Source organism: Larus michahellis, chromosome 2 (assembly GCF_964199755.1).
Source record: "Larus michahellis chromosome 2, bLarMic1.1, whole genome shotgun sequence".
NCBI lineage: Eukaryota > Metazoa > Chordata > Aves > Charadriiformes > Laridae > Larus > Larus michahellis.
Genome location: NC_133897.1, coordinates 54,620,498 through 54,646,097, shown reverse-complemented (window position 1 = coordinate 54,646,097; position 25,600 = coordinate 54,620,498). Strand labels below are relative to the sequence as shown.

At 36.9% G+C, this 25,600-nt stretch overlaps 1 protein-coding gene across 3 annotated transcripts in view; it reads left to right on the top strand.

The window, feature by feature from the left end:
• The window catches only part of AVL9 (AVL9 cell migration associated), a 42,814-nt gene that overhangs the window by 10,925 nt on the left and 6,289 nt on the right, over positions 1-25,600 (top strand). For all 3 annotated transcript variants that reach the window (XR_012585563.1, XM_074575495.1, XM_074575496.1), the window contains exons 2-14: positions 5,008-5,128; positions 7,378-7,463; positions 9,192-9,263; positions 9,991-10,080; positions 10,445-10,511; positions 11,189-11,229; positions 12,327-12,365; positions 16,591-16,660; positions 17,286-17,827; positions 20,692-20,826; positions 21,650-21,869; positions 23,232-23,349; positions 24,202-24,255. Coding sequence is in view for 2 of the 3 variants with exons in the window: in XM_074575495.1 (XP_074431596.1) it covers positions 5,008-5,128; positions 7,378-7,463; positions 9,192-9,263; positions 9,991-10,080; positions 10,445-10,511; positions 11,189-11,229; positions 12,327-12,365; positions 16,591-16,660; positions 17,286-17,827; positions 20,692-20,826; positions 21,650-21,869; positions 23,232-23,349; positions 24,202-24,255 (1,655 nt within the window). In the remaining variant the exon portion in view is untranslated. The remainder of the gene's footprint in view (positions 1-5,007; positions 5,129-7,377; positions 7,464-9,191; positions 9,264-9,990; positions 10,081-10,444; positions 10,512-11,188; positions 11,230-12,326; positions 12,366-16,590; positions 16,661-17,285; positions 17,828-20,691; positions 20,827-21,649; positions 21,870-23,231; positions 23,350-24,201; positions 24,256-25,600) is intronic.

The following is a 25,600-nucleotide window of genomic DNA, read 5'->3' as shown; positions in this document are numbered from 1 at the left end:
TTTGCTCCCTGTAAGTTATATCCCGCAACTTACTGAAGGCATCCTTGTCTTTAACATAATAGTCACTCTAAATATTTCAGATTTTTTGTAGAGATTTGAGATTAAATCTTCTCTCCATTGAAACAATGGAAAAACTTATTTGGCTCCAGAATTTTTTTCGTTTCTAGTCTGAAGAGAAACATTCCAAAATACCCGTGTTAAAAAGGGGAGCTTATATTGTGACTGTGCTGAGTAAGAGGGGTTAACTTGTACATGGAGTAGTTCAAAGATGTGACAGTAGATGGAGCAGGCAGGATGGGGAGTTTATACTGATTTGCCAGCATATTTTAAGTTATCGCTGTTTAGTGTTCACTGAGGATCTTACTCTTGCCGTGATTGCAAACACTTAACACTTTTCACAGATAACACTCTTCACAAACAACCTTACCTGTGTATGAAGTTCACCAAAAATTAATGCCAACTACCCGTTTAATGTTTGAGTGTGATAGTTTAGGTGGACATGCACATATATTTTGGAAATTTTTATCAATGTCTTTTTTTAAACTCTCTCCTGATTGCGTGCTTGTAATTTAGTAGAAGACAGTATCAATGCATTTCTTAAAGAAATACTATCATTTAGTTAGCTCCTAAATGTAGGAACTGAAGTACATTTTTCCTTGCCTGCACTCATTTTTTCTTACTGTGAGTTAATGAATGTCTAGTAAATTTATTCTGGCTCGGAAGTCCCTTTAAAGACAAGGAACCAAAACAGATTGCTTGGACTTTTTTTTTCATTCCACAAACAAGATAGGACTGTGTACCAGTAGGTGCTTTGCATCCAAACTGCGAGATTCAGTACAAACTGCATATAAAGGGTTAGTTAATGCAGCAGAATTGCAGAAAAATAAAAATGTCACTTACAGAAATTCAGTTGTACTTCATTTTAGGGAATTTTTTAAAATTATATTTTATTTTCACTTGATAATCCACAAGAGTTGAAATACTTTGTGTAGTGAAGAGCACAGTTACTTATTTCTCCACTAAATCATAACACAATATTCTGTATTGATTTTAGTTCTGAAATTCATCAAGAGCTATCTGCTTACAGAACAAGACAATCTGAACAGGCAGAAAGCATTGCTGTCAAAACCTCTTGACAGGCATAATATTTCCAGCTGTAGTGAAGATACCTGACACTTGGAAGAGTAAGAAGTTAGTGGAGATTCTAGTTCATGTTTTATGTAGTTTATTCAGAAGTCTCTGAGGAGTTCAGCTTTGAATTTGAATTTCATTTTATCGAGGAGTCTTTTCTTAATTCACTTGAGGAGACAAAAAACTGTAAAATATGCTCCAACAGTCAGCTGTGAAAACCTGCATGTATTTTTTTTTTTTGTTCCTGTTGACTACAGAGCTTTATTAATAGACTTTATTTCTCATATTTGCAGGCATTTTTTGTAATGCATATATGTGTTAATGGCAAACAGGGAAATTGAAGTGCATGTTTATGCATGCACATGCATATATGTATGGATTTAGGTAAAAATCCATTGTATTTAAATAAAAAATGAGCTCCTCTTTCTTCATTCTCTGAAGAGGGAGGGGAAAAAAAGAAAGGGAAAAAAAAAAGAGACGTGAGACAGGTCTCTTGCAGTCGTGTCCTCATGTCATGGTCGGTCTTGGGTTTAAAGTGGAAGATGAGAAAAAAATAACTTTTTTTTTTAAGTTGCCTTAACTAGGAACACTATACTGTACATATTACACACACAGGCTGAGAGAAGAATTTTACTGAGGCTCCAGATGTTGAAATACTTGGAAGTGATTGAACTGAAATTCTCTCTACCCCATTATTATCACATTTGTACATGTGCACTGCTCAGCTTCAAGATTTTCAAGAACTGTGGGGTTTTGGCTTTTTTTTTTTCCCAAAGGCTATTCAATGTTCTTATAATACTTTGGTTTTGAAATGATGTTTTTTCTATGCAAAGGATTCCTAACTGCAACTGATGCAAGTCTGCAAACTGAGCTGCAGAAATCAAGCAGGATGTCTAGAAGATGAGGAACAGTTAGGGTGAGTTTCATCTGCATTAATTCAGTCATCTGCAAGTTAGACTTAGAAGTTTAAGCTAGTGCTCTTCAGAGACGATGGAAAGAAACAGATCGGATGAATCATCCCTGCAGGTGTCTGTTTTCTCTGACTATGCAGAATGCTTAGGAAAACTGGCTTAGCGATCCTTTATGATATCTAGTCAGATGACATGAATCCCACCTGCAGTGAGTACTTGTGAAAAAGTTTTGACTTAACTCTTTGAAATTAAATCACTGGGAACTCTTAAGTCAGAGGAGAGTTAGGAGGAAGCTCTCCAGGGCATTGCATGCTGTCTTTGCCGTTGGATTATCCTTTTTCTTTTTCCTGATTTTCTTGTTGCTTCTACCCTTTCAGTTTCTGCAATATGAGACGGTACTTCTGCAAGCAGCAATCTGTTAAACTACACAAATGTGATTTCTCCTCAGAAACTTCCTACATGGATCCTCTTGGGGAGGGGGAGAAATAATATGTCATAATGTAAATCAGGTCTATCATGAAGTATATATGTAAAATAGATGATTTAAGGTCACTTAAGCAATCTTAATTTAGCTTTATCTGAGTTATTGTGATTTTTCTTACTTATACTCTCTATATTAGAACATGTATTTTTGAAAGAAGCAGACTAATACAAAACAAGATTATCATCAGTGTCACTAACGCCTGTTCAGTTTGTTGAATTTGGAACAGTCAGAGCCTGCAGAAATCCCTGTTGCTGGGAGTATCTGATTGCAGCTGAGGTGTTGACAGCATATTGTGAGCTGGAACAAAGTAGTTCTTCAGCAAATTTCACACTGTCAAAAGAATACAGGAGCCAGATGTCTTAGCTTTATTCTGGACTTGAAAAAGGAGTATTCCTTAATGAATACATGTTTTTCATATAGCTTGAATTGTCCTACCCTTTTTTCCTTTAAATATATCTTCTAATTCATTATTTTGGTTGGAATGTAATTCTGTGCTTGGAAACAACGATGTCTTATATCCTCAATTACAGTATTTCCCTGTCAGGAATGATGATTTGAAGGTAGTCACTGAAATACAAGGGACCCAGGTTTCCTCTGTATTCGATGGAATGAAGCTCCTGCAGAGGGTGAATCGAACCCCTCTCTATTGGCCATGCCATGAACTAAAATACCTGATTCAGGACATTTGTGTAGAGGCTCTCTGTCAGTATCTATGTTTTAAAACTTAGGAACTGTGCTTTATTTATTGCTAAGGTTACTCCTCCTGCAAGAATCCAGTAATAGTTGTGTAAACAGTTTTTTGAGCCAGACAGTTTGAATCTGGACAGCATTGAATTTTATGGTACAGTCCTCTTCTGTGTTGCAAATATTTACATGAAGCTTCTAACATTTTATTTTTTTTTTAATAATCTGTGGTTTGAAAAGGATAGCAGGGAACTCTCAGGATTTATGTGTGTACTAAATGGCAGGCAGTTTCTCAGCTCCTTGTATGGATGCCAGTTCCAGTGTTTGTCTCCTTTGGAGGTCGGATGCTCTTCTGTTTTGCTTAATGCTGTGTTTTGTTTAAAAGGCTGTATGGATTCCTGGTAACTAACTACAAGTCAACATCTGGATTCCCTCCTCCTCCTGCCAAAATTAATCCTTTTTCTGTTGTGTGTCTCTTTTTCCACCCTCTTAATTATTCTTTGTGGGTTACTTACCTTTAGCTCAGGACTTCGGTCGTTCACCAGACCTTTATTTTTTTGTGTGTGGATATTTTCAAGATCTCTTTTATAATGCGAGGAATAAGAATACTTGAAATTGATACAGGAAGTAGCAAGTCTGATTCCTCTTGGGGTTTTCTTGTCCTTCATGCTTTTTTCCAAGTTGGCAACAGTTGTAGAAAGAGTGACACCATGTGTTAAGGTGAAGAATTTCACTTTTCTTGATTTATTTCCTATTTCTTCTTTAGTACTCTCATTCTTTACAGCATTTATATTTAATCGTCCATCAAATGTTAAGATTTTCTGTATGCTTGCTTCGTTATGCTTTTTTATTTTCCATGTACACATACATGGAAAATTTCCATGTATACATTTTACAGCTTGATAGTTTATTGTTGTATGTCCTTCAAGAGAAGTTGCAGTATCTTTAAACAATTTCTTTTACTAAAAATTTGTGTTTAGATTTTTTTCAGTAACTTAAAAAAATGCACGTTTGGAAAAAAGAGTTGGTGAAAGTGCTGGAAACCCAGAGGTGTCTCCACAGGAAAAGAATATGAAAAGACAGTACTGTGAAGATGCTCATTATGAAGATCTGTGGTAGACTTGTAGTGCAGTGTGAGGAGTAGAAAGGTTGTCCCTATTACTAGGAAGAAGAGGTAAATGGCAAATAAATGAATGGTGAAATTGAAAGGCAGGATTTCTTGGGGGAAGGAGAAGGAGGTACCTTAGGCCAGTGTGTAGCACGCATTGCAGTCAAGGGCATAAAAATATTTAAAAGCAGTATTTTGCTGTTAGTACAGTTTCTGAGATTATTCAGCACCGATTAGGGTAAAATAGAGGCTTGCATGTGTTAGAGTGTTACCTAGTCATGAGCACTTGAGGGGCTGAGAAGCCAAATCTGATTTCAGGATGCTGCACCTGCAGTGTCAGCAGGGGTCAATGGGCTGCTGGCTACGTGCATACAGGGGAGAAGGTATTTGGCTGCTGAGCGATCTATTCTGGTTGAACATCTGCTTCATATTTCTCTTGAGGAAAAGGTACTAGGCTGGATGGAAGCACTGTAGAAGCCAAATCTGCCCAGGGCCTATCAGTTAGACCACACGTGAGTCAGTCTATGGGTGCTTTGGAGGACGAGACAAGGAATGCTAGTAGGAAGAAAAGCTTTGTTTCATGCCATTGTTAAAGAAAAGATGCTAGGCTGAAGCACAGAGGCTTGCTTGTTTGGTAACAGTAATATATTCTCTCTTTGCCTCCCCTCTATGTTTATTTGTTTGTTTAGGTGGAATTTTCCTATCCTCCCCTAAAACGTGGAGAAGGACATGACAGCCAGAGTTTACCAGAGGAATGGAAATACTTGCCATTTCTCGCATTACCAGATGGTGCTCACAACTATCAGGAAGGTAAGAAACAAGAGAGGAAGTTGTATGTACTACTTCAGCTGCAGGCAAAAGAAAAATCCAGATACCTAAACAGTTGATCAACAATTTTTTTCACTATTAGACTTCCTGTACTTTTTGTTTAAGCTGCAAAATACACTGGCAATGATATGCTGCTTCAGAGTTCAAAATGAAAGTAGATCATATGGGTGTACCTTCTACGTGAAGAAGTCAGATGTCAATAAAAGCTTAAGGGTTACATATCACTTGTGTGTACTCCTAGCACAAAAAAAAAAAAAGGCTACTGGCTTTCTCAGAAGTTCTTTGAAGGGGAAAAAAGCTCTTGAGTAAAACCTCATCCAGTTTTGAGGTAAGGGAAAAATTAAATTCCAAAATTCAGTTTTGTAATGTATGTAGTCATTATGGTTTTATTTTTTATCCTCCGCTAATTTAGAGATTCTTAGAATGACATACAAGTCGTTCAATGACTGTAAAATGACATATTTTGGAAATGTAACGGGCAGGCACAAGAGCTTTAGTGTATTTGTCAGCAGAATGAAGACAGAATGAATCCTTTGCCACATAGTTACTAGCAAGTTCACTGCAGTTATTTTTGTGTGTGTAGTATTGTATTTATTTCTTTGTTTATTTGACAGCAGTTCAGTTCATCATTGTGACATTTATATACATGTTCAGTTGTTTCATCTTTTTTTCTGAACAGCAGTAAACAAGGAAGTCACTTAAAAGAGCAAAATCACAGAAACCCTTTAATAAGATATTTTTTTTTTAACTTGATGCACTTAGTTTCCTAATTCTCCAGCTTCCAGAGACCTCATTTGGAAGCAAAGGAAGTGATATCAAAATAATCCCCTTACCAGCAGCAATAAGAGTTTCTCTGACTGTGCATGACTTTTATTCAATTTCTGTGTTGTTAAATGCATAACGAGCAGTAGGCTGCATTCAAAGCCAGGAAAATCATTTGCAGCTGCACTTACCTGTTCCCTCTTGGCTCATTACCATCCCAATTAATGCTTAACTTTAGGCATTTTCATTGCTGCAGTAAAAGATTATCAATATGTATTTTTTTGGTAAGGAAAAAAAAAAAATTGGTAACAAAACTGATGTATATCCTTGGATTTTGCAGGCAAAAATACACATGAACTTGAAACAGGCAAATATGTTTCAGATAATAGTTATGTTACGTTTACTGTAACTTTATTAGATATCTATTTTTGAGTTTTAGACTAATTCCCCACTAAAGTGATAGTTGTATTTTTGCAAAGAGGATGTCTTGGTACAGGAAATATCCTTCAAGGCTTTCTAAACCCTAGGTGATCACCATAATATAAATATACTTGTTCAAGGGAATAAGCTTTCTTACAGACAGTCCCTCTTTCTATTGGACTTAATGAACAAAAGAGACAATCCCATATGCATTTTGTTACTATAAAGCAAATAAAAAATTAGTAGTTGGTTTCAAAAGAGATTTCACTCATGTTTTGAAATGCAGTCATAGTGTCTTCTCCTTTACTTAGGATTTAGCAACTTTTTTGCAGTATTAGCAAGTGAGTGTGTATACACTGTGTGTATATGTATGTGTGTATGTATCTCAAGCCATAAAAGCCTTTCTTTTGTCATGCTTTATAGATATTTTTTTCTTTAATGTCGCACTTGCATAGAGACAGTAATTATTTTGTGTGAGACTAGGATTCAAAATCCTTTTTCTTTGTATAGTGGTGCTGCTGCATTGATATCTACCGTGGTAGTGGTAGCAGCTACTCTAATCTTTCAACTGTGTATACCACCTTGGTGGTTTTTTTTTTCCCTGTCTTCATTGCATTTCCCCAATGGCAACACACTCCAACTGTACACTTTGCCTCGTAGTCACTTGTCTTTGCTCTTCCATACTGAATTCGGAAAGCAGTGTGCCTGTAGGTTTCAGTGGTGCTTCTCTGCTGTTGAAAGCTTCTTCTGAGAACCTGTCAGCGGGCTTATAGGAGCTTGGTCGGGCTAAACGTGAGGTTGTTGTCAGAGTATCCATATCAGCACAGCTGGAGCTTCTTCCACAAAGCATCTTTCAATTTGGAAACTAATATGGGTGCAGGAGTAGCTTTATAGATGACTTTTTTTCTTCCTTTTTTTTTTTTCTAAAGTCTCAGAAAACAAGTGTAACAGCATTTTCAGCAGTAAACCTTTTATAAATAAGTAATGCTGAAAATAAAAATACTGAGCTCTTGTTAGTGACTTATGGAACAGTCTTTTCTTTTTCATAGATACCGTTTTTTTCCATCTGCCGCCGAGATGTGGGGATCGAACCACAGTATATGGCGTCTCTTGCTATAGGCAGATTGAAGCGAAGGTAACTTTCCAAATTGTGAATTATATTAATGAAATAATAGGCTTGATGCATTAATGACTCTAAAATTCACTGGCTTGCATTACACCAACAGTCAAACTGTGTGATCAGCTTACATTAAAAATCTATTAAAATGTGCACAGTAGGTAGCTACAGAACTTGAGAATTATTTCTTTCCCTTACATCAGCAAGCATATTGTGATCTTTTGAAATGTTCAAGGCAATTGAAAAATATGTTTTGGTTCTTGAGACCTAATACAGGTATCAGCACCAAGTAGCAAAGTGATGCTTACAGTCTGTCAGGCAGCCAAGTCATGTTTCCTCTTGGGTGGAAAAAGTTGAAATTTCTCCAGTGTGTGACCATGAAGAATTTTAGAGTATTTCCTGGGATCTGACCATGCAATTGTAGCAATGTTTCTCTTCACGTACCTCCTTTGCCAAAAGTACATTTGCAGAGTAGACCAGAATCTTCCCATTCATTGTAGCTGCTTACTGAACTGAACTTTTAGCAGTAAAGCTGAAAATTTGATGAGACCTACAGTCTGCACCTGATCACACTGAGGAAATTACATACTTATCTACTAGAATCTGCTAGTAGTAGTTACTACTTTCCTAAAGTAATAACGATAGTATGATCTGGGCACTTAAAATTGAGAAGTTATTACAAATTCCTTTAAAAATTACTCCCCTTTTCCAGTGAAATGCCAAGAATCTGGAATGCCATTTGAGTTTTAAATGAGTCTTGTGTTCAGAAGATGTAAGTTATGTACTCTGTTTTAGTGTTAATCATACCTTGATTATATTTCAAGTTCCTGTTTATGCTATAGGAGAAATTTTAAATGTGCAGATTTTAATTCCATTTCTTTTAAACTAAATCCATGTTGATTTAGTTCACTCATTATCTTTGCAGCCAGCCTTCACTGTATTCTGTGATTTAGAGTCTTGCTCTATTTAACTATGCAACAACTTGGCTTTATTGTGCTCTTGATTCCAGTTTATGCTGTTTAGTAACCAATTAAGAAGATAAATAGATGTTTAAAATGAACTCATTGGGACAAGTAGACTATAAAACAATGTGTTTCATATGACAGCTCTAGCACTCTTTCCATCTGCCCTTGATGTGTGGGCTGCGGTCCGCACACTTGCTGTTTTGTACAATTAATGAATACTTGGCTGTATTTCTTTCTAGGTCCGCTGTTAAATGCGGTGGGACCATTTGGTCTGGCTGAGAATGTAGTTGATTTCTGCAGATGATACCTCCTTTATTTTATGGGTTGCTCAAAGAAAATCCTCAAGTATAAAGCAAACAATTTCTAGGCAAAGACTTTTCAACATGGTCCATTTGCACAGATGACGTTACAGAAGAATGAGTGGTGTGTTGTGGCTTCTCTTCCATTACGTTGCCATGAGTTAAAATGCCATTGCCTTTTCCAGGGCTATTGCCTTTTTCTCATGCTAGTGTCTTTTAAACAGTCCTCTGCCTCTCCACGGCTGTATTTCGATCTTTGCTGGGCACAGTGAGATGAGAACACAACTCTGAAATAACAGTGTTATGAGCGTTTTTACTAGGTAAGGGCATACCGTTACATGGTTTGGATATTCCACCATTGAAGGCAGTCAGTTTTAGGATTTTGTTTAAATTGGGGGGTGGTGAGTGGCCGCTAGACCCGTGAAAGAATTCTTTTTGAAATTGTGTGTGGATAAAAATACTGTAATACTTCTGTTTCTTAGGCATTAAAAGTACGGCAAGCAGACATCACCCGAGAAACGGTACAGAAAAGTGTCTGTGTTCTCAGTCAGCTGGTAAGAATGTTTCTTTAACTCCCAAAACACTTTCAAATAACATATTAAACATATGATTTGTTTTCCATATTCTTGTTTGGAACTTTTGGCTCCAAACATCTCTCTTTAAATCATTGCAGAGGACAACAAAATACTGAAGTAAAATTGAATCGGAAGGCTATGGCATTTGAGTTAACGGCCTTGAATTGGTATCTCCTTGTAGCAGTAATTGTAAAAGTGGCCGCCTGTTGTCAGGTACCAGGATATCTGTTTGCACTTTTGATCATTCTTAAGTGCTACTAACTTTATTCCATATAGTAGCATTGAGAGGTTTGGCCATTGGAGAGAGTGCTATTGACAATTATAAAGAGAATTTAAGATAATCACGCATACAGCGTACTCTTGTTTTGAAAGAACATCTTTTATTTCTACCTATTTAGCAAAAGCTACTGGTTGCCAGGCAGGGAACAGAAATTCTTTCTGTGCTTAAAGCTGAAGAAATAACTCTTGCTGGAGCTGCACGAGCAGTGTTAAAGCAGGAAAGTTTTCCAGAAAGATGTTCATTGATGGTATGGTACATGGATATGTAAAGAAAACAGAATTATCATTTAAAATGAGGACAGGAGTTAGCAACTAAGGAGTGCCCCTCCATGAATTCTGTGTGTAATAATGTGTCTATATTGCAAGATAAGAATGGGAGAGTGACTAAGTTTACTTCACTTGCTTTTGTGTTTGTTTTTCTTCCAAGCCTTTGTATGGGTTACTTCAGGCAAAGCTGCAACTTATTACACATGCGTATTTTGAAGAAAAAGACTTCTCGCAAATTTCAATTCTAAAGGTAACTTTTAAGTGATAGCCGCACAAAACAAAACTTTCAGTGTAAGGCTATGGACTTTAGTGGTTTTAATTAATGCTCAGCTATTCCATTTGCATAGGTTATGCAGTTATTCAGCTCTTGTAATAACTTAACATGAACTAAATGAACTACCCTCATCTTACAGAGGGTCAACTTTCTGATTTGTAATGAACTACAAGAATGAGCGTGATTGTCAGCCTGTATCTCCAGTGACACCATTAGTAAAATTTTACTTTCTTTCTGCAAAAAGACTTTGAAATCCTTGAAATAAAATTTATTCCAGATTTTGTGTGACCATGTGCCATTAACAGCTTCTGGGTTTTTTTGCCTTTGTTCTAACTTACAGGAACTTTACGATCATATGAATAGTTCCTTGGGCAGTACTTTGCTAGAAGGGTCACAAGTTTATCTTGGTAAGTGACTTTTTTTGTACAAGCATCAGAGATAATGTTGCGCTAATCAACACATTCCCTTCCTGAGCTAATTTGTTTATGTGTGTTAACAGATGAAGCACCAGAGGTCTGTGTGCCTGCACAGTATTCTGTTATGCGTTTCTTTATTACTGGATTCAAATTAATGTCAAATGAATGTAGTGTTGCTTTCATAATAGGAGTTAGTTGTAGGTTGAAAACCATGTTACCGCTTGACCTAAGAGCCTGACAAGCAACTGCTTGGCTGCTTTTGGGAAACAGTACCTTCTTAATTTTTAGATGGAACTATTTCAAGGTGTGGAGTGCTCAAGCTTTCATCCACCTGTTATTTGGAATATCTCCCATTTGATTCTGACTCCCCCTCTGTTTTCTGAATGCACAGTGTAGTATTTTCTTTGGTGTTTCCATAATGCTGTGTGGCAGCCAACAGGAGTAACTCAGAGGGTGACTATTCAAATTATTATTGTCTCCATTGTAGATTTAACTCTTTCTCCTGCTCAAAAGACATAATTTGATATGAGTTCTGCTATTGAAACAACCAGGTTCACATAGAACGCATAATGGGTGTCTCCCTCCTCCTGAGAAGTGGTGACAAGAAGTAAATTAGTATCTGTACTAGCTACTAAACTGTAATAATTGCTCTCTTTTTGGTGTCTCAGGTCTCTCTCCTAGGGATCTTGTTCTTCACTTTAGACACAAGGTAGGCGTTCTCTGCTGAATATATAAAGTACAGTGCTTATTTTGTGGAGTAAAATGCTTTGTGAGGAACTGAAAAATAAACATGTCTAGATATACGTGAGCTAGGAATAAGAAGACTTTTTCACAAGTACTCCTGGTTACAGCCTCCTGATTTCCCTTCCCCTTCTGCCTACATGACTAGAATGAAAGTATGTTCTAGACTGAGAAGTTTTGTCTGTCCGATGGATTCCCTGGAGATTTCTAGGTTTGTGTGACATTTCTTGAGTCCAATCCAAAAGTGCAAACAGTATCTCAGTCATGGTCTTGTTTCTGTTTCCTGCTTCTTGTCAGATAGAGGAATATTGCTAAAGTCACAACTTGGAGCATTTTTCCCTGTATCTTGTAATTTTTGCAGCTTCTGCCATCTTAGAACCTGAGGGGACTTGCACCTCTCTTCCTTTTTCCTAATGACTATTGAAACTGAGTGTGTATCCTATAGCTAAGGCACAAATAGCATTTGGAATCTTTTATTAACTGAGAAGCATCAAGGAAAAAAATTCGAGAATCTGGATTTCGTAGTGTATTTGCACCTGCTCAGTAGATTTTGGAGGTAGATTTCATTTTTGTTTAACTTCAGATGTCTCCCAATCATGCCGCAGAAGCGTCTGTGTTTTTTCTTTGTAGAGAGTCTGGACAGCCACTTCTGATCTAGATGTCTCATCTGTAGATGCCTAAAATTAGTGAGATGAATGCTATTCTTAGTATTTTGCCAAATTCTTTTTCATATTTCTTTGGAGGACCTCTTTTAGGCAGTTTACTGTTTTTTAAAATTCTGGAATTACACAACATGCTATTTCAGATAAGCTTTGTATGATTCAAATTACACAATTCTTGTTCATGAAGGTTTTTCTTTGTGCATTTCAAATGCTATTTTAAAATGAGTGCTCAGGTGGAGAAAGGGTATTGGAACACTGTTTTTCACTGGTCAAATGTATTTGATCATTTGAGAGTTATGCAGTGATTAGCACAAAATCTTGAATAAGAGATTATGCTTGTATGGCACTTCTGATAAATGGCACTGGTTAACTCACCATGGTTTTGCTTTTTGTGTTTTTTCAGGTCTTGATCCTTTTTAAATTGATTCTTCTAGAGAAAAAGGTAATGTTTTGTAGGCTGAGGCAGGTAATTGAAATAGAAATGCAATTGTTAAATTTTTTTCATATGAAGTTATGTAGACTATACTAGTGAAAAACAAAGTAAAATCAACTGAAATAAAAGTATCTGAAGTCATATCAACAACTTTGCATCCATGTATAAATTGGGAAATTATGCTAAAAGTAACTGCTGTGTGCTGACGTATAAATTTTTCTCCACTTCTGTCCACACTCCACCTTATTGATAGCTGTCCCAGCCAAAATAAAATGTGATTCAGTGTGAGTAGAGAAACTTAACATATTAGAACAGATAGGAAAGGATATACATAATGTGAACAGGTACCCGTGCAAAGGAACCAATAGGAAATGCTTGTACCTAAAAGGGAGCGTACAGCTTCACAGGGATTCAGTAAGTAGAACTTCTGGTTTTAGGCATACCAAAGGAAATGAGTGCTAGGAGTATCCTTCGGACCAGGATTGCATGGACACCTGCAGGAGACAATGTGAAGAGCCGTATCTGTTAGGTCAGGCTGAACTCAGGTTATAAATTAGTAAAAACTGTTGAATTCTAGACTCGGTGTTTTCTTTGGGCTACCTTACTGTTTGTCGTGGTTTCATCTGGGATAGAGTTAATTTTCCTAGTGGTAGCTGTGTTTTGGATTTAGTATGAGAAAAATGTTGATAACACATACAGTTTTAGTTTTTGCTAGGTACTGTATATATTAAGGATTTTTTTTCAGCTTCCCATAGAAGCTGAGTGGGAGCGTAGACAGGACAAGCTGGCCAAAGGAATATTCCATCCATAGACATCACACTACGTATATAAATGGGGATTGGCTGGGAGACAGGGATCTGTGATTGCTGCTCGGGACGGTCTGGGCAATCAATCACCAGGTGGCAAACAATTGCATTGCATCACTCATTTTGGATATTGTTTTACCATTATTATTATTTCCTCTTCTGTTATTGTTCTATTAAACTGTCTTTATCTCAACCCATGAGGTTTTTTCTTTTTTTTTTCCTCTTCTCACTATCCTACTGGTCGGGGGAGGGGAATGAGTGAATAGCTGTGTTGTCCTAGTTGCCTGCTGGGGTTAAACCATGAACTGCCTCAGAAGAACTTCAGTGGAATATGCAAAATGTACAAGCAGATGTGCAATAGTAGATATGTGTGTTTTTCTTCTCTGTATATATTAGTACCCTGGAACAAGAACTTTCAGTGAAATGACTATGTATCAGCTCCTAGACAAGTTTATGCAGGGATTATTTTTTTGTTTGCTTTTTTAAAAATTTTTTGTTTAAAGTTTTGTTTCAGTTTCCCAAATTTCACTTTTTCTTCAGTGAACCTGCCATGTTAAAACCCAGCTTCTTCATAGTGCTGAGAAGGAATATTAGAATTTCCTCTTAGCTGCAACTGGAAAGTCAGTAGGACTTAATCTATAAGATATCAAAACAATTGCGGGCTCTTTGATTTCGGTTGGTTTTTTTTAAAGTTTATATTAAAGACCTAGGTATCTTTTGTGAGGCAGTAAATATGGCTTCTAAAAATAGAAGTAGCAGCTTCTGCAAAGTTTTTGCATTTGTCATTTAATTCAGCAAGCTAGATACACCTTGACAGTTCTAAGTATTTATTGATGAGAATAAATGCAGTTTCTGCATTAGAGAGCCATATGCTAAAGAGTGCTATATTAAAGGCTATGCAAAAGGTATACTTGAGAAAATATGATTACGGCATAGTAGGAGTACATATGTAGAAATTTATGTAATCAAGATTTGATATGCAAGCCTTTTCCCAAAAATAATTTAATGCGTTCTGAAAGTCTACAGTGATTGTTATTTTTTTTAAACCATAAGTGGAAAAAATATTTACCAGTTCAGATTTTGTGAATTATCTCTACTGATCTGCTTAAAAACTTATGATAGCATTTCATCGGGTCAGTTGAGCATTTAGGCATATATAAACAAAATACTGAGCCACAGTTCTTTTCTGAAGCTGCTCAAACCACAAGATGTAATTGCACAGGAAGAGGGGAGAGGGAGGGTTTCCCAAGCATGTTCATATGACTCAAACATATGAAATTGTTTTAAAAATAACTGGATGCTTATTGAATAAACCTGCAGGTTGCTTTGTTTTGGTTTTTTGCTAAGCTCAAACAGGAAGACAACACTTACAGTTTCAAAAGGAAGAGTTTTGGTTTTCTGGCACTGCCTGTTTTCTGGCAGGTGTTAAGGTTCCAGAATAACTGTGGGAATCTGTATGTTCAAAGACTTAAATATAATATGCAAGAAGCCACTAGTAATGTCCGTTTTCCTTGAGCTGAAAAATGCCACAGACTGATTTCCTTTAATCCTCAGCAATTTGATTGATGCCTTTCCACAGGCTAAAGGAATTTTTTTTTTTTCCACCTCTCAGCTGTTATTAAGCTGGACAACTACTTCCAGATGGTGATCATTTGACTTTCTGCTGCCAGGACCACCCAATTTGCTGATGTAAATGTTGTAGGTCATATAGCACGGTTGGGAGGGGTAAGGAAGTGTGCACCCACGTAGACAGAAAGATGGCAGAGGGACTTGATGGAACAAATATAGAAAAGTACTTGGCCTAAGTAAGTGATATACCCAAACAAAACCCTAGACTGAAATAGATTTCTTGAAAACAAGGTACTTCTTTATAGATTTTATTATTTCTGTAGGCTTAAAAATAAGTTTGGCTAGGAATACATGATATCTGAGAATCTAAATCTGTAGGGCTGTCGTAGGGTTTCTGTTGTAGTTCCTTGCTGTTATATCCTGCATCTTTCATCTGTGCGCTATAGAGCAGCGTCTTAAAGGAAGACTATTCCCATTGGAGTCAGATGAAATACTTTCCTTGGATGAGCTGCTTTTTCTTCTTACCATGCTTTTTCTGTGGCTGTTGCAATTTGAGTTCACCTCTCTTGAACACAGAAAAAAGAAAAATTGTGCAAGATAATATACATAGTCTATTTCTAGATGAAGTACCATTAAATATTGCTTGGTATGTGTTAGGACTGCATAGGTCTTTCTCTTGCTTCCATCAATTTACTAGCTTGTAGACTTGTAAATACAAGTGGAAGATGAGTTATTATTCATCAGTCACTTCTGAAGTATCTTCCTAGCTTACAGCAGAAGCCTTTTATTAAGTCTTAAGCCCGCAAACTTGCACTTTTAATTTCTTCGTATACCTATTAAATTGGCCTGCAAAGCCATCAAGCTGGATCATTCTGTATTCCTTTGCATTGTTGATTCTTTGTAATGCTCATGTATTTTTTTACTGGTATTGTGCTGCTTGAGGATGTAAAAATGGCATTGTTAAACAAGTTGACTTTCATGGGGGTTTTTTAGTTTTGTGTTGGGTGGTGGGTTTTGTTTTTTTTTCCTTTCCTCCCCCCTGAAAGCCTGTCTCAGAGGAACTCCAGTAGTAATATTCAGTCTGCCTTGTGTTTCTTTTTTCATTGCTAGCCTTTGACACTCCCGTTTTGAATTCCTAAGTAATCTACTAATCCCAGTCTCTCTGATTTAATTAAGGAGATTCTGGTTTCCCATGTTATGCCTTAAGTGCTTTACCAAAGTTTTTATCAGTCATGTCTTCTGCTTCCAAACAAAATCTTCTTTTTTTTTTTTTTTTTTTAGCATAGGAAGATACCTGTAATAAATGCATGTTGCATTTATCCTGTTTTTCATTTATCTGCGTATCTTTAATATATTTTCTTAGAAGAGATGTTTTTGCATGGGTTTTTGTCAGAATTTTGGAATGGAGGTTATTTGGCCTCTGATTTATAGCAGAGATTTTTAAAGTACTACAAATGAACAAGAATTTATGTGGCGTGCCAGGAACAACTTTTTTGTGTCAGTCATTCAGTAACTGGATCAATTTGGGGAAAATACCTGAATGACTGACAGAAAAATCTGAATGATTGGCAAGTATATATTATGTACACGTGTGTGTGTGTATATAACATATGTATTACAAATAGTATAAAATATAAGGATACAATAGAAATATTAAAATAGTTACTTTGAACTGTTGTGAGAGCTTTTTTTGGTAAGCAGACTTTCTAAAATAACATAAAAAGCAGTGCCTTGAATAGTTTGCATGCTATCTTTGTCATGCTTAAGTTTAACTTTATTTTTCTCATTCTCTCCTCCCTAATTCCCCTTTTCTCTCTTGCACACTCTCTTCCCACCACCCCCCTCCCTTCTGCCACCAGGTGCTGTTTTATATTTCTCCAGTAAATAGATTGGTGGGAGCTCTGATGACTGTCCTGTCACTCTTTCCTGGTAAGAAGAGAAGTTTGGACTTCTTTTTATATGCTTTCTGGTGATAACTGAGACTGGCTATACTGTTTCATTTGGAAAAATACTTACGTGACAATAGAGTTCCTGTTGGTATGTTGCCTGAAAAATGGGTGATTTTATGCACGTTCCATGTACTATGCACACATCTCCTAATACTTTCTACTTGCATTCTACGAGTTATTTCTTATGCTTAATTGGAGCCACTGGATTTTCTGTGTTGCCTGTGGGTAATGTAGATGGGATGCTTAAGAAGTCACACATTCCTGTCAAGTTCCTTAAAAACAAAAATACAAACCTCTCTTCCTTCTACGTGCGCTCTTCAAAAAAAGAAAAGTAAAAAAAAAAAACCGCAAACAAACAAAACCAAAACCCCTAACCTTGCTAATTCTTAACTTCTGACCAGTCTTCTTGAAGCTAAAACTTTCTTTAGGAAAGTGTGGGGTTTGGGTTATTTTTAACACACCCCACACCCTCGTTCCCCCATAGTGGTGTTTTGAAATAAGTGATTTCTGCTGTGCAGACAAGAGCACGTTGTTCACTTTCTTTAACAAAAGTCACTTAAATTTCTATTGAGATGCTGATACTCATGTGTGCTATTACTTTCCAGGTATGATTGAACATGGTCTTACTGACTGTTCACAGTATAGACCAAGAAAGAGTATATCAGAAGATGCTGGCTTGCAGGAAAATACACCACGGTTATCTGACTCTGTGTCTGCTGCTGAAACTTCAAATACAAACTTGGGAATGGGAGAGGGAGGCAGGAAGATGGCAGGAAACCACTCAGTGGAAGGTCAAAAAGCAAACGTGCCTTTTTCCCAGTCAGAGAAGACTTGGAATGGAGCTCAGTCCTCCAATGGTACTGTGCAGCACTTGAAAGTTCCTTCCCGCACTTCTCCAGCATCCTCTGAAAGTGACTGGGAGACCTTAGATCCTAGCATTTTGGAGGAGTCTAATTTGAAAGAAGGAGAACGTGAAAATACAGCATCAGAACAGGCTGAAAATCTTGCGAGCGAAGGCATGAGCTCAGAAAGCCTTCCAATCACTGTGCAGCCCCAAGCAAATACAGGACACACGGTGCTTGTTCCAGGACTGATATCTGGGTTGGAAGAGGACCAGTATGGTATGCCGTTGGCTATTTTTACAAAGGTAAACACGTTGTTCATGCTACCTGCTAACTCATAAAGACATCTGTTTTTCAGAAGTGGCTAATAATTTTGGTTACCCAACTCCAAATGGACAGTAGGTACTACAAAACATGTAAGTACAGTCTTTGGCCAGTGACTGTGTTCCCAGGCAGGTGGAAAGTGTGAGTGCGCGTCTGAGAGGGGTGTGTGCACGCACACATGCATTCCACTTTTCTTTCAAATGTATACTTGCATACTATTTGCAGTTGTACTTCATAGTAACCTGCAGCCCCGCTGTGGTTAAAAAATGGTACGTATCAGTAACTGCTGCTCTCTTTTACTCCGAAGAATTGTTGACCTAACCTATATGGGGCAAGATCAGAGTACTTAAGAAGGGTTTAGATACCTTAATATAAACTAAGATTCAGAAAGCTGTATCTTAGCTGAAATGAAAGCCTATGTTTTTCTCTTAATTTTTATATATATATAAATATATACGTATTTATAAATGTTTATGTGTGTATATATGCACAAAATGTGTACCTAAATGTGTGTATGTCTACATATACATAGACAATTTCTTTTAATATATTTTTTTATATATATATATATATACACACATATAACTTCACCCTTCTTTACATGATAACTTTTCCTGGTTGTCTGTGGTTCTTTCCGAGGGCATGGTGCTGAGCTGCTGAATTTTAAGCTCGTGCTGATGCCTAACTGAACTCCCGGTATTCCAGAGTTTCTCTAAGGACTTTGATGGGCACTGTCAGATAACAAACAATACATATACTAGGGCTGGTTTCCCATAAAAAACAGGGAAAATGCATCACTTTTAAAGAGACTTTTGTCAGTAAAAGAAGTGATGTAATACATTTTTTTTGTTTTGGTTTTAATGTAATAGTCTTTTAGATGAACCACTGCCCAGAAAGTAGAAGATTCAGATTTATTTCCTCAAGCTGATGAGGTTCAAAGTGGCGTTTCTTCCTTTGGAGGTGCTTATTTGCATTTCCTTGCAGAATGTTGTATTTGATGATTGTGTTTGAGCTTTGCACAATAGCTTTCATTGGAAATGGTACGCTATGTGGGCCCAAGTGAGCAGCTCCAATGTCGTTGCCTTGTATTGCCTCACATCACTGTTAGAAGTGCTTTTTCAACAAGGATCTGCAGTCTGGTGTTTGTCCTTATGGTCTGACTAATCAAAAGAATTGGCTGTAAATTGTATTCAGTCTAGTTCTATTGAAAACACTGGATTGGAAGCAAGAAAAAAATAATTGATAAGAGGGCCTAGGAGTGCAAATTTAGTTTGCTACTAAGCTCATAAAATGGAAAAGTAAACAATTTTAAGGAAGCTGACAGTTTCTACGTGTTTACCTTCTGTTCCACAGTGGCACTTTTCGTTTGAATTCATCCAATGTAATTAGAGCAGAAAGGGCTTTACGTATCTAAGTTAACAGAAAAATGTGATTCAAAGTTATCGTTTAACCACTTACTGGAAAGTTTAAATCTCTCTTAGAGCTCTCATCTCAGGGTTGTTTTATGCCATGCCATGGGAAGACTAAGAAATCTGACAAACTTGAATGGGAGGAGATTTGGCATAATACTGTATCCAAGTACACCAGAGCATAAGAAAAATAGGTTGTGATGCTTGTTTCTTTAGTACCAGTTCTATAAGATCTAATACTCATTTCACTTGCACGCTTTTAAAAAGAATGGAACACGTCCACAGAAATAAAAGTTGTTATGTTTACAGAGAAATGTGAATTTGGGAACTGACACTTGATACTTCAAATAGTGAAAGCTATCCAAGACTTAGCTATCTGAGTATACAGTAATTAAACCTTCCTTTGCTAGCTTCTTAAGACATATTTTTTTGAAAATTTTCCATTTTAGACTGGTGACTCCTCTCAAAGCGCTGTTGTTCCTTTGACACAGACTGTTTTCAGCCAATACGTGCCTGTCATCTGGAAAGCCATCCCTGTGTCTAATATAACAAAGTGGAATAGTTGCGCTCCTTTCTTCATATGTTTCCAGTTACCATGTACTGTGTGATAAAGTGCACGTGCTCTTTGTTTCTGCCCAGTATGCCGTTAGCCCTTCTGGGTTTCTACTAGTGAATAAATGCTTTGTGCTTTATGCAGTTGAACAGCTGGAATTAGACTTGAGTATTAGACTTCAGGGGTGTTTTGATCCTCTATTTGAAAATAAAATTACAATACCTACAGCTGCTTCTCAATGATCTCTCAATGACTTACCTCAAAGCCTTTTTTTCAAAATGTTTGGGGTTTTTTTTAATTGGAATGTGGGATTAACTTACAAGCATGGAATGGCTAAAAAGCACAGTGCATTACTTTCTCTCCTGCTCTTTCTTAAAGCAGGCATGCATATGCTTATCAAAAATTGATTGCTATCTCTGGAGCCTGGAAATCTCTATCTACAAAATGTGGATAGCAGTCTGTAGCTCTCCCACATTATGTGCCTCAGGACTACCAGAATACATCCTGGTATGCAAGTGCAGAGATGAATCTTTATCTCCACTGACTTCTTGCCTCTGAACTGACCTGAGACCTCACCCTTGTTTTATACTGCTTGTTCTGTTGCCTTATAAATACATTTGATTTGTGTCCTTTGCATTGTATTTTCAGTTTCAGTCCTGACACTGAAAGGCAATACAACCTCTTGAAAAATTTAATTCATGTGGAATCTGGTTGCTTTGCTTTGCAGATGTAAGGTAGCAAAGCAATAGAGAAATTGGCTGAAATTGTAATAACGAAGGTTTGTTCTGGGGGGAATGTGCTGGCTTTCATTAGGAAGATAGAGATTATTTTATTAATTTTTTTTGACCTTATGTTAATCCTCTACATATCTCTGTTACTTTAGGGGTACCTTTGTTTGCCATACATGGCACTGCAGCAGCATCATCTCCTGTCAGATGTAGCAGTCCGTGGCTTTGTTGCAGGAGCCACTAATATCCTGTTCCGTCAGCAGAAACATCTGAGCGATGCAATTGTGGAAGTATGAATCTTTGCATTTGAACCTCTTCGACTAGAGAGTGGGGTGGGGGGAAATAAGACATTGCATTCTAAGTATAACTTTATAATTTCATGTTCATGCCTAAATTTTGAATTACTTCCATATGAAATAAATTCTTAAATGCAGAAGCTTATTGAATTTTTATAGTTTGTTAGGATAGGACTAGATAAGCTGTGCAAAATAATACATGTCTTTCTGTATAGTTTTATATCCAATATTTGAATTTGCAGGGCACTTCTTAAATTTTTATTTTGTTGCTGGTGTAATTTTACTTCTCGTGTCCTGGGCTTTTTTTCATGACTTAGTAATAAGGTCTTCAAAAATAAGTGCTTGCAGCTGAAAAACAGGTACAATTGGATAATAAAGCACGTTACTATTGACTTCCTTCTGATTTAATCAAGACAAGAGGTTAAAAAAAAGTATCTAAGAAAGCACTGTGCCAGTTCTAGCAAATAGATAGGACTATGTAATCAGCATTCTGTAACCTACATACAGGTAACCAACTTAATAATTTGAAGTGATAATCAAAGAGCCTCTAGGAAAAAAACATGTGAGCACCCAACTTCCCCTGCCAAATCCTGTCCAATAAGCAGCTTTTACTGTGTGCCAGGAAGATGATCCGATTCTGATTATATTAGAGCAACATCTCACTTTCTGAGAACAGTTAATTCATTATTTCCTTGGCTATTTGTTTCTTCTTGGTATTTTGTGGGACTGTGGGTTTAGATTTAGGTAGCAAGATATAGTAGTATATATAAGCAGTTTTATTTAGATAAATGTTTACCCTTGGAATTATTTCAAACAGATAGAAGATGCTCATGTACAAATCCACGATCCAGAACTTCGTAAGATCCTGAACCCAACAACCGCTGACCTAAGATTTGCCGATTACTTGGTGAAGCATGTAACTGAGAACAGAGATGATGTTTTCCTTGATGGCACTGGATGGGAAGGAGGAGATGAGTGGATCAGGGCTCAGTTCAGTGCTTATCTTCATGCACTGCTTGCTGCGGTGCTGCAACCAGGTAGAACAGATGCCTTCTCTAGGGACTGAGATGAGGGTCGGTGTAATAAGCATTTGTGTTGTGTGGCCTATCATTGGATCTCCCTCTGCCTAAAGTTTAATTTTAGCTGCTTTTTCAGTTGTCCTTGGCTATTCTTGTTATTCTTTGACAAGCTTATTACTAATTGTTTTGTCACAGGCTTACAGACACTTTCTTCTTCAACTGTCACCACCTCCTTGATTTAATTAAACTTTCCTCATAAGTAGAAATACCTGAAATCCCCATATATGATGAGACCTTTACAAACTTGTATCTTACTTGTATCTTACAAACTCTGTTGCAACCTGAAATTAATTTTGGGGAACTAATTGGATTCAAGGAGACATGAAATTAAGAGTCTGTCTTCAGGAAGTTTTACTAGGCTGTTCCATCTCTTTTCCCTTCCTGCCATAGTCTTAAGCAGGGACTCGCATAGGTAAAAAGTTGCCATCTGGAGGCTTTATAAGTTTGTGTTTTCTGGAGCTTAACATTTTTTGTCTCAACTTGGAGGGAATTCTCTATGTTCCAGCGTTTTGTGCGTGAATGTAGCTAAAAGAATCAGTAGTTTATTTGTGGAAAATGTTTAGTTTGCCCAGCACTGACCCTGTTAACTTCATTCTCATCATAATTGCTCTCTGTTCACGTGAATTAACTAATTCAGATCTTGTTCTGTGGTATTTGTGAAAAAACATGGGACTGAGACTTGATTTTTACAGTCTGGAAGGTGCTAAGTTCTTTATTGGACAACATTAGGATGATTATCTGATTGATATGAAATGTCAGGGTTGTCTAGAAACTCATACTGCTTCACTGGCTGTCTCTAAAATAATTTCCTATACTCTTCTGTATTTTAAAGGGGATATTATAAGTTTATTCCGCAGTAGTTCATTCTGCAGTTTTGGAGTGGATTTGGGGTTTACTAAATTTGAATGAGTAGTAACGTAGTACAGCAAGTAGTACTACACCGTAGTCCCGGTGTAACTGAGCAAGACCAATGCAAAGGATGGGGTTTTTTCTTAGTTGCTGTGTGGCCATTCTCTGCTCTTTCCTGTCTTTTCTTAGTGAATAAGTTGCGGCCTATGTTTGGATGACCTTCCCACCCCCATACAGTTGAGCTCTTTACTAAGAACTTTGTAAACCAATTTAAAAAAAAAAGAGAGAGAAGTATTTTTTTAAGCTTTTTTTTCTTTTTTTTTTTCCTCCTGGCTTTGTATATTTGGGACACTTTGATTTGATAAGAGCCTAGAAAATTTTAATTTTTCTTTACAAGAAAAAAAGTAATTTGTCTTGTCTAACATCTCTAATGAATTGCTGCAAACTCTCGTCTTCATTTTAATTTATCAGACAATGAAAAAACTTTGTCAGACTTCGGAACAGCATTTGTAGCAGCCTGGAAAAATACCCACAACTACAGAGTATGGAATAGCAACAAGCATCCAGCTCTTGCAGAGGTAAATTCTAGGTAAGGAACCATCTTTTTTTAACTATTTATTTAAATTTTTTAGCATTTAACATGGATAGCTTTTAGTATGTGTAGTCAGGCACACCATTCTGTAGAATTACAGCGTTCCCCTTGTTCCTCCTACAAAGCTCTGAGGGTGAAACTTTGGGGCCCTCTAAGTAAGGAAACTGAGTATTTCTGTTCATCAATACCTTATTGTAATTCTGGGGTATAGTTTTATGAAGAAAAATGTATCCAGTGTCAGAAATGAAACTTTTTCATGTTGATTGTTGGCTGTTCCCAGCTATAGAAAGTTTGTCATTCCTCAGGAATTGTCCTCAGATGGTTCTGCTTTTTATTAATTGCTTCCAGGTATCCAGGGAATAGCTGTGTCCAGGATTGTCACTGAGAGGGATGGAGGGGAGCCTGCTGTTTTATGTTGCATCTTCTATACTTTAGATTGTTTTATGTGTATTTTCACTCAAAGATGAGATGATTCCAGGCTTGGTAACGCTGTTGGCTGTGCATGTGTTGTGTTGAGGATGGGTTATTACTGTACTGCAGGGAGTTCTGTTTGCTTTTGCTTTGTCAGCTGCTGTAGTCTGAATAAGGTTTTTCTTTAGACCACGAAGCTCTTTTGATCTACCTAAGGGATCTTTTTTTCTTTCTTTTGGTAGCTCATAAGAAATCTAAGGTTGAATAGTCACTGGGACCTAGCCTTCTGTAAAGTGATATGGTAGTATGTCTACAAAAGTTTGTTTTGGGTTTTTTTGTAAGCTACAGAGAGAAGTACAACTAATAATTGTGTGATATGGATTCATCATGGAAAAAAAAAATACTTAGTGTTTTCTCGTGTTTTTCCTCCTCTTCTAGCCACCCATTCCAAGGACAGTACTCTGTATCAGATGTGAAGTTGAGATTGTCACAGTAAGTATATGGTACTTTGATTTGTATTTTTTTTAAAGAGTGGTCAAATATTAGTAACTGCATAACTGTTGCTATGATGAACTAAACAAAATAATGATTTAAATTGGCCATGTACATGAAACTATACTCAATGTTCTCTTGCAAAACATCACCACATCTAAATATGGATAATTTCCTGAAATAGGGAAAAACAGTGCTAATGTACTATTTTCAGTTGGACTTTACATAAGAGCCCTGATTTTTATTTTTTTTTTGCATTGCAATTATAAGGCTTTTGTATATTTATTTTTGAATTGTAAACTAAAGCTGTTAAAACTTCCATTAGTACTTTTCTGTATGTTGACTCGAGGTCTCATTAATAGGAGAAAACAGTTTGGTTTTTTTTTTTTTAAATTAGCTGGTGTTTAATACAGCATTGTTCTAAAACTCTCAAAGTTCACTGTATATGTGCTGAGACATGGTTCAGTTTCTTCAGTTTGGAAGTTTAAAATGAGTTTCACATAATCTCTTATTGCACCATACTCAACTGAACTTTAAGTTGGTCTCAGCTCTTACCTGTAGTATTCAAGTCTAAAACTCAGTGGTGCTTGTTATTCCTGCAGCTGAAGCCCAAATTCAGTCTTGGAGCTGCAGTTAACTGATCCTTCTTGTTTATGCACCAAGCAAAATAGATTGTTTTCTCACTTAGCTGTGTTGGCCATAAAATGTCAAGAGACTGCTTCTTTAAGATGCCTATAAATGAGCAATACCTATGTGCTGCTGATTCTGCACCTGCCTTGACCATAGACGGTTATTTTCAGTACACTGTGAGCAGACCTAAAACACACGCTAACACAGAAGAACAGCTTGAGGAATAAAAAGGTTCAGACTTCAGCCTGCTGAATCTTTTTGTTGCTTTTGCTGACCAGTGACAGGTTAAGTTTCCGTGGTGGCGATTGAGAATGCAAATGAATCAAGATTTGCCTTAAGGTAATTGCCTTCAATAAGGTGCATGCTGATAGCAGCTCTTATTATTAATGGATGGTCTTTGTAGAAAGACTAAATGTGAAAGATGTGGAGGTGTCTATAATCTTTTACTGGCTCCATTTCTGTGTGTGAAAGGGAAGATATTGACTCTTCGAACGAGCCTGAAATCAACGTAAATGGAACAGTAGTTCTTAGTGCGTCTCTAATAATAAATATTTTTACAGCTGTGTCTCTATTCTCCAGATGCAACTGTACTATCAGATACTCATCAAAATTACTTGCTTTTGCAAACTGAGCCTGAACTTGTTCTTAGTGTACTCCCATTCTTTCTGCTTTTTGCATCTACACTGGAGATTCCGAAAGTGGGAAAAGAATGTGG